The 9,929-nt window shown below is 34.2% G+C and overlaps 2 protein-coding genes across 2 annotated transcripts; one reads left to right on the top strand and one right to left on the bottom strand.

Annotated features, from left to right (window-relative positions):
- Window positions 1–1,347: 1,347 nt before the first annotated feature.
- Window positions 1,348–2,519, bottom strand: LOC111038479. Its single transcript, XM_022321604.1, has 2 exons — window positions 2,326–2,519; window positions 1,348–2,236 (listed from the first exon to the last, which is right to left on the bottom strand). The coding sequence occupies exons 1-2, from the start codon at window positions 2,429–2,431 to the stop codon at window positions 1,989–1,991; spliced, it is 354 nt and encodes a 117-aa protein (XP_022177296.1). The 5' UTR covers window positions 2,432–2,519; the 3' UTR covers window positions 1,348–1,988.
- Window positions 2,520–3,590: 1,071 nt separating this feature from the next.
- LOC111038468 (cilia- and flagella-associated protein 52-like) lies at window positions 3,591–7,068 on the top strand. The gene is made up of 2 exons (XM_022321593.1): window positions 3,591–5,385; window positions 6,623–7,068. Exons 1-2 carry the CDS (start codon window positions 3,591–3,593, stop codon window positions 7,066–7,068), a joined length of 2,241 nt encoding a protein of 746 aa, XP_022177285.1.
- The last annotated feature ends 2,861 nt before the right edge of the window (window positions 7,069–9,929 follow it).

Below are 9,929 nucleotides of genomic sequence, written 5' to 3'. Positions count from 1 at the left end.
TTCGTTTTCCATTCTGACAGTGACATTAAACGATTAAACAAAATATTAACCATTGAACATTGATCAATAAAATTTGAAACAGCCTCGGGTTCGAATTTTTGTTAAGAAGTCAGTTAGTTATCTTCTAGGACATTATTTGAAACGATTTGTTAATCTATTGTAGTTTTGTACACTATTTTGCTAGTTGGTATACCAGCTTCTGTTGTGATTTGGTTTATACCGCTCTGAATATCTATTACAATCCCATTTATAGGTATGTACTATGTATTAATGTATTGATTGATTTTCACGAGGTTCTTTATTTAATTTTTGGAATATTTATTTTTCGTTTTATTTTTCATATTAATTAATGTTTTATTAGTTGCATAACTATCAGCTCTCCAAACATGTGCAACTGTAAAAACCATTTTAGACATTTGCTTTTTATAAATTATAGAATATTTGGATAGCTATGAACGTTTTGTGGGTCTTGATTTGTTTCATATTATAAGCCTGTAGGCTGTGACTATAGTCATAGCTTGTGCCGTTTATATTTCACAGTACATTTCTCTCGAAAGTAATCACTAATCAGTATCATTATATTTTCCTTAGTGAGTGACCAGGTTTTGCTCACTTGCTGGTTGCAAATAACCGCAGTATACGAGTGTTTTCAAATTTATTGTGGGAGTGGTGGGACAGTGAATTTTATCATGGAGTTTCATAATACTGCGGTAACATTAATTACAGGATACTATTTTTAGTTGATCTCCTCTTGCATGCCCTCCCTAGGTACCCAAAACATTTATACTCCAAAGTTTTTATTATACATGCTTTATAATTGTTTTTAGAGATTATCCTTGATTAAATATTTATAGTTTTATTTGCGTTTATACATACATCTAAAGATTTACTTGCTTGTAGAAGTTTGTACGTTCTATTTATGATTTCATCTTTCGTCTCTCACATTATCACGATATCATCGTCTTATGACAATAATACTAGTTTTCAACATATTATATTCATCTTTTGGTCACCATTTACACCTTTCACTGTTTCTGTAGTATTAAATTAAATATAGTGAAAGAAACAAGGCATCTTTTTGTCGAAAACCAGGCATTTATACATAACTATCAGAAAACGTACTCTGTGAAAGTTTCCCTGTTACATTTTTTTATGATAAATACAGACTTCCTAAGTATGCTTAATACTTCCAGTGTTTTCAACAATGCAAGTCTACTGTGCATGAATCTTTTTGGAATGATAAACATTTGAAATGTTTCTATATAAATATATATATATATGTATTTAGATTGTACCTTCAAGCTTTATATAGGCAATTTTTGCTAAGTAGTACGCACTCTTGTGGCAGAAAGTAGTACTTCTCAAAGAAGTACTCTGTACTCTTTAGTAGTGTAGTCAGACAGTGATAATGTGTTTTGATTACTCAGCAAATCATTATAATTAATATTTAAACAATAATTTAAACTTTTCTTATTAAATTACTTATACTAATTTAAGTAATATAATTAATAGTTATGTCTGACCAAACCACGAATAGAACTAATTGTTGTGTATATGGCTGTTCGTCGAGAGCTGACCGGGATAAAGATATAACATTTCATTTAATTCCAAAACAAGGTTCAAGAGGTTCAAGTTTTTAAAATATCTATTTCAGATACTGTTGATGGCATATTTAAGTCATGTGCTTTAATGCAATTTGTATCTATTAAAGGCCTAGGTTTGTAATTTTGTACTGACGTTTCTTTTCTAGCAGACCAAACACATTTTATATCTGTAGATGATATTTTCTCAAATTCCGATATATTTTCCCTAATAAAGTAAATATTTAGGTGAGTATTGTAAATAAGTTGAATATAAACTATATTTTAACATGTGTATAACAAAGATACATACTAGTTAATAATAAAATATGTTTATAATAAAAATAATATAATACCTATTTTAATCAACATTTCTAAATTAAATATCATTAGTTGTAATGTGTTTAATTAATACCTTGTGCATTGAATAAGTATTGCTGATACATGCTTACAACGGCCGCTTGCTCCAGCCTTACACGAGCAAAGAAATTCAACCAACTTTATTTTGTAATTATTATCATTTTTTAGTTTTTCCATTTCAATTGAACCATTTATTTCATGAGGATGACTAGATAATGCACTAGTTTGTAAACACAATGCATATAAACATATCTTACTTTCTATTATACTTTTTATTCCACACAATATTATATGACCTACATGACAAAATATTGTATAATTAACAATAATTGTTAAATTATGAATATATTATTATTTAAGTTGGAAGTTTAAGCAATACACAAACCTGCATTTAAAACTTCCTCCCCTTCTGAAACACATCTTGCTCCTGGAGTACACTGAAGATAATTAAACATTTCATTAATGCTTAAAAATGCCTTTTGCTTATCCATTTTATTATTAAAAACAATGAGAGAAATATTTAAAAATTATAAATTGTTATCTCAACAAGAACTTTATTAATTTAAATTATACAATAAGTGTTTACTATTTAGTCATTCATAAAAATTCATGATTCTATTAATAAAAATTAAGATTATAAAGCCTAATACGTATATTAGTAATGTATATAGTACTTCTTTGAACCACCATTTTGTAAATTATTTTGGCGGGAACTCTTAATTTGAATCACCAATAAAATCATTGATTTAACAAAGCGTGAATTAGCCGAAAAAATTAGTGTAACAAACCTGAAACAATGGTCACACTTGATGTTCTTTCTAGTTTGTAGATATATTTTTCTAAACCCTATTTGACTATTAGTTTATTGGTTTTATGTGAGCATATTTTTATGTTATTTATGTTACCTTTTATTTAAATTAGTGACACTTTCATACCAAATGATAAAATTCAATTCATTTCCTGTTATATTATTTTTATTTTTCTGTTTTAAAAACTTTCAGTTTATATTTAATATTATATAAAATATTTTTAGTATTATAAAACTTTGAAATAGTTGTTCTAAGCATAAGCAGTACACTTCATTTAGTTTAAAATTAATGACAACATGGCATAGGTACTTTGTATTGGGTTTTACTATTATGTAATTTAAATTTTAAATTCATTTCGAGCATGTTATTTACTTCTACAATACCAGTATTTACTACAATACTTCTACAATACCAGTAGTTTTACCCAAATAAACGTGTATTGAGTGACAATTATACATGCCACTTGATGTGGTTTTATTATTAAGGCATTACGTGACATATTTATTCTTAAAATAAAATACCTTTGATATTTTATTCTTACATAAATGTATGTTGAAAGATTCAAACTTTTTAATATCGCATATTTGACTCTTGACAAGACATATCTATTTCTACTCATTTAAAAAACACATATTATATTCACTTAGGAACCTATAGACAATAAATTATTATTATTTTTATTTATTTTAGATATTTTAGCTGTCATAGATTTATAAACATCGAATAATATGTAAAATAATATGTTTATGGAACTAAACCACAATTCAATAAAATATATTCAAATAATTAATACAATTATTCCATCCATACGTTTTTGTTTGTTTTTGTATAGTTTTAGGAAATGGAAGAAATTAACGTACAAGACTTGAAATTGAAGTCACTGATCGGATTCGATGGCAATCCATTGAATGGCCTAATATTTCACCCAGACGGCGTCCATCTGGTTTATCCACTCGGCACCAACGTTACAGCCTACAATTGGTCAACTAAGGCGCAACGGTTCTTCGTAGGGCTGACCAATATCATATCGGCGGTCACGGTGTCATCTACTGGGAAATACGTTGCCGCCGGTCAGGTGAACTATATGGGGTTCAGATCGCCGATCATCATATGGGATTTCCAGACTGGCGAGGCGGTGACGAACTACGAGTCGCACATGGTGCGCGTCGAGTCAGTGGCGTTCTCTTGCTGCGAACAGTTCTTGATATCGTTGGGAGGTATCGACGACGGAACTATCATCGTGTATGAGATTGAAAAGAAACAGGTGTTGTGCGGTTCGTCGTCGGTGAAGTCGACCGCTGGCATATCCACCGTGCTCAAGGCGGTGAACTCTCGCAACAAGTGTTTCTTGGTGGCCGGCGACAACATTCTGAGGCTGTGGACGTTGAACAAGGAGCAGAGAAACCTGCAGGGGCTAGACACGTCGTTCGCCAAGATAAAGCGAAAGATCCTTTGCACCGAGATCGACCGCCTGGACGAGTACGCATACTGTGGCACCAGTACTGGGGACGTGCTCAAGATCAAGTTGAATTTTCCCGCGGACTTAGCTGTGCAGAAGCCGTCCTCATCTCCAACGTTGGTCGGCTGCTTTGCCAAATACCCGGCTAAGAAGCGGACATCCGGCGTCACCGTTGAACTGTATAGCAAGGGCGTAACTTCGCTGCGGCTTTACGGAGATGACGGCACCATGATCGTGGGATCAGGAAATGGCGTCATTGAATTGGTCCGACAAAAGGCGCAGCTCAAGCAACAGCAGAATCAAAAATATAAGAAATTTGAGACACGGCTGGCCACGCCCACGACCCCGCTATTGGTGGCTGTCTTGTCGGCGGACGTTGAGTCGACTGTGACCAGCATACAACTGATGGGCAACCACACCGTGCTGGCGGGCACCGTAAACTGCGAGCTATTCACCTTAAGCGTGGCCACGTTTGCAGTAACCCGCATGTTCACGTGTCACACGTCTGCGGTGTACGACCTTGCTTTCCCGCGTGACTACAGTAAGGTGTTCGCGACCGCCAGCAAGAACGACGTTCGCATCTGGTCAGTGGATACGCTCCAGGAATTGCTACGGGTCACCGTCCGGAACTGCACGTGTTCCGGAGTACTATTTTCTCATGACGGTTCGCAGATTATCAGCTCCTGGAACGACGGCCGCATCCGGTCGTTCACTCCGGAAACCGGCCGTCTGCTGTACACCATACACAACTGCCACAACAACGGCGTGTCGGCTATAGCAATGTGCAAGGACGGCATGAAGTTGGTGAGTGGTGGTGGCGATGGACAGGTGCGCGTGTGGCAGGTAAACGGCACAAACGGCGTCCTGATCGCAGTGCTCAAGGAGCACAAGGGCGCGGTAACGTCCATTGACCTGCACCGGCTGGGTCACGAGGCGATTACTTCCAGTGCAGACGGCACGTGCATTGTGTGGGACATTGTCCGGTATACTCGGCTATCGATAATGTTCTCGACGACTGTGTTTACAAGTGCCATGTACCACCCGAACGGTACCCAGCTGCTGACAAGTGGCACCAACCGGTACATCGGGTTCTGGGAGTCTCTCGATGGGTCGTTAATCCGCGAGATCGAAGGATCCCCCGTGTCTGCGCTCAATTCACTTGACATCACCCCCACAGGTTCGTTCGCCGTCCACCGCCAGCAGAGTGATTACTATTTAAGTGACGAATTAATTACCCACCCGGTTTTTCTCCTCGTGCTAGTGGAGGGGTCGTTGGTAGTACAATAAAACATACGAAAAAAAAATTGGGGCGTAAGTCGTAGATAGTTATAGAAACTAAAAAAAAAGGCGAATTAGCTATGTTTATATAACTATAGACCCAACTATAGTGCTTAATTTTTTCTTTCTTTTTTGTATTGGTGGTGATAGGTACTTACTATAATAATACAATCTGAAGAAATGTATTTTTTATGGTATATATTTTCACACCAGGTAGTGGTTTTGTTTAATTTCAATGAAAATGTTACAAAACGCTATTGTTTTGGATATGAACGGTTAAAAATATAGTATTTTATTAAGAAAATAACCTGCGACTTACCTATATCCAGTCTTTATAGAATCGAAATTAAAGACTGGAATGTAAACACTATGTCCAGATCTACGTATATTTTTTACAATTTTTAAATTAAAACTAAAATGTATATTAACTTATCGTTATATATTGTATAGTTAAAATTGCCTTCCTATAAAGTATAAAATAATACGTCACTGTAGTGTTTTTGATTTGATATTTTAAACTTTGTTCCATTTTAATGATTTTTACAGCCGTAGATTTATAATAAAATGCATACAATACAGAGCATCTCAAAAATCAAGTATCGTAGAAAATCAATTTAATTTGACCTAATTTTGCTTTGAAATCGTTAAAAATATTCAAATTTGTTTGAAAAACGCGCTGTATCGCTAATAGGATAAATCTTGAGTTCCAAATTATCACACAAAAATTCCGTATTTTACCTACCTTGAGATAAATTCACACAAATGCGATCCGTTTAAATTTTTTGCTTACTTTTTCGCTAGGTTTAGGACTGGTATTATTCAGAATATCAAAAGCTTAAACTGCTCTTAACTTGATGCATTTTTTTTTATCAATTTTAATATTTTTATAAAAAATATGATAAAAAAATTTCAAAAATTCGATACCTAATGCAAAAACAATTTTTTTTTAAATTTATAGTGAGGAATTGGAATGTTCTTCAATTATTGTTTACTAGCCAGCATAATACCTATACAGATATACACACTCTGGCACGGTGATATGGGATTTTCGGGGTGGACTGATTTAGTAGACGCACAATACTTTTATAATTACATACCTACTATACTAAATTGTTTCGTATTCACCTGGCCCACAGGCAAGTACTTCGTGACAGGCAGTTCTGATCAGACGGTGAAGGTTTGGCTGTACAACGAGGGTGTGCCCACTCACGTGGGCGTGGGCCACGCAGGCGTTGTAACGAACGTGAGGGTGAGCCCTGACGGCCGTTACTTGGTGAGCACAAGCATGGATGGAGGCATATTTCTGTGGTGTTTCCCTCATGATCCCGACATCGAGCAGCCTAGCAGCCGGTGTTCGAACATCAGTGGCATGAGTGCGGGTGAACAGCAGACGGTTCGGTCACGGCAGCTATCGCTCAAGAAGTCGATGCCGATCCGGAAAGAGAACATCTCCGACATATCGTCGGCGCAGAAGGTGATGTCGGTGTTGGCGGATGTCGGGGCCTCCGGTGACGGGGATGCAGCAAGGGCTGGTAGCAGAGGCAGCCTAAAAATTTGCAAATCGTCGTCCTCCATCCGCTGACAGGAGCGCTACAGCATCTTAACAGTATCGAGAGAGACAATGTTGTTTTTACTTCCACAACAGTTTCAGTGTAACAAATTTTGTCAGACTGCTTTGTGTTCCCCTTTCACTACTACCATGACCAGTTAATGGATCTTTCGGTTCACCATTTGTGAAATATTACGAGTTCTAAGATCGCAGAACAGCTTTCATTTCTTAGAAATTACTTTTTTGCTTCATGCGATCCAACTACAATAGTAATATTATTATAGTCATATCCAACAAACGGATTTAAAATGTTTTATTATGGTTTACAGCCGACTAAATCATAGACCTATAATGAAAATAAACAAATATATCTCCGAGAGGGAGAGAGAGATCCATGTGCCATCAATATTAGGAAAATATAACATACAACTAAGCTCATATAATCTATATTCTATACGATATACCCAATTAAACAGCTAGAGGGAGAGAAGTTAATCAACAATTTTAGAAAAAATAGAATGCACCTTAGGTCTTATCATATGCACACTATATTGGTATTGGTTATCTCTTTATAACAATGTTGGCATTTGGCAATCTATGACGGGGTTAAGGTGGATATTTTATAAACCCACCTTGGATGGTTTATAGGGAATGCACAGTCCAAATATTAATATGTCTATGGGTTGAATACTTGAGCAATATAAATAATATATTCAGTCATATAAGGTGATATATGGTGGTGGCTAATACCTTAAAGGGATATCCACATAAATCGTATACAGTGTGCGACACAGCTATCAATAAAACTTGTTGCATTGACATTCACTAAAAACTTAATTCCCAAAAATAAGAAATAAAGTTTAATTTTAATGTAAGAAGATATTTGTTGGAAATTTAACTGTAACACTAGATCATATATAACACCGATGTTATGGTAAGTATTTAAAAACCCTATACAATTCATAATAAAAAAATACAATAACATAAATTTAACTTAAATATTTTTAGCTACTATATTATGTATAGATAGTAGAATATAAAGCAAGAGTCAATGTTGATAAACATAAACAATTTGAATTATTTTTGAGGATTAGTCGAAGTTAGTGTTAAATGATTGATGAAAAGTAGTAATTTTTACGAATTTACATATTTTTATAGCCTCAACACCTAGTACAATTTGTTTGAAGATGCTTAGATGCCAAAGGATCTATAGTTAACTAAATTGTGCTTAACTGTAATATATCATATTATCTGTATTTATCTTGTGAAATTAGAAATTGTTGACTTGAATATTTAACTATGTTAAAAAAATGTTGACTTATATAAAACACATTTAAAAATAATTCAGTAATACACTGTAAGCATACACTACTTTATCACTTACTTTGTCAATAACTTAATTCACTTAATTGTAGTTATTATTTGAAACTAAACAAGTCATAAATATTATTTTGAAATGATTACACTCAATATAGTTTGATAATATTATTTAGTGTAAAATGACGAGTAAGTGTGGTATTTTACGCAAGTCTTATGTGTTCTGTAAATATATTCTATAAGTGAACCAGCTGTTGAAAAATCTCCAGAATAATGTGCAATTGTATTATTTGTATAGTTTTTATTGCAAATAAAAAACGCACAGCTCAGAAGCGAATGATGATGAATCTGAACCATTGCATTATTCAGTCTTTGATTCGAAAGAGCATCGGTAAACACAACTGTATGACTTATGAGTATCATCAACCACACCGTTGAAATAACATCCATGACAAATTCTGTTCCACGCAGCTTTACATTTACGTTCCATTAAGTAAAAAAAGGAAGCAAAATGTGAAACTCTGTAGTTTGCACGTCTGAACAAACTTTTTTCCAATAAGCTCACAAAAAAATAAAATAAACAAACCAAATAGTTAGATACCTACTGTGAAATTGATAACGGTTAAATTTATTTCAACTTCAGTTCTCTATTCTAAAATAACTCGAATATACTTTACCCTTTGAGCAATACTTATAACAGAATATACATATGGAGTACTTACCATAAAATATAATATATATGACGTCTTAATTTATGGTAAATAATAATTACGAATAAAATAAATATTGCTTGAATAAACTTATAAGCTATAACTAACAATATATTTAATACTACGACGAGACCATAATTTCACTAGTTTGACCTGTATTTTGTTGTTTATAATCTTTATATTATATTATATAAATACTTATTATCATTGGAAACTAAATTAATTTTAATTTTTATGAAATTATTAGAGTTACCATTGATTATTGTAATAACGCAAAAATAAAAAGAATAAAATAATATTAAAAGAATAAAATAAACTATCGAAAATCACCGTAAATGTTAGTACGACGCCTGCCGACACTAATATTCAAGATGATCTAAATTTGCGTTAATACCTTCCTCCTGATCGTCTGAGGGTTCTCGAGGTCGTGTTCTCGAGAATTTGATCAAATACACTTCTATGATGTAAATGTAAATGCATGTACATATAATTTAATATGAGGCAGGCAACAATTCTGTATTTTATATTTTAATATGTCTTACCTGACTCGCAGTTGTCACTTGGTTGGCAGTGGGAGTTTTAGGTGACACAAAATTAATTATTTAATATACTCGAAAAAATAAAGTAACACACTGATTATGCTCTTAAAAAAAGGAGTCCAGTTGTCGCTCGTAGAATTCGGTATGCAGAGGTTGCCAATCTGTTTTCGCGGTGCGCCTGCACTCGTGAGAGATTGTGTGTTTTAAGAGAGGTGCTCATGCACTGATGAAGGGACGATCCGGTTGTGCTGGCCAAAGAGAGATAGGCGGCTTCATCAAAAGGTTGTTTTGTACATCCGATTTCTCTTCTGTGACAAGGACCTTTTTT

Source organism: Myzus persicae, unplaced genomic scaffold, assembly GCF_001856785.1.
Source record: "Myzus persicae strain clone G006 unplaced genomic scaffold, MPER_G0061.0, whole genome shotgun sequence".
Taxonomy (NCBI): Eukaryota; Metazoa; Arthropoda; class Insecta; order Hemiptera; family Aphididae; genus Myzus; species Myzus persicae.
Note: the sequence above shows the minus strand (reverse complement) of the source record. Positions and strands in the feature narration are given on the sequence as shown.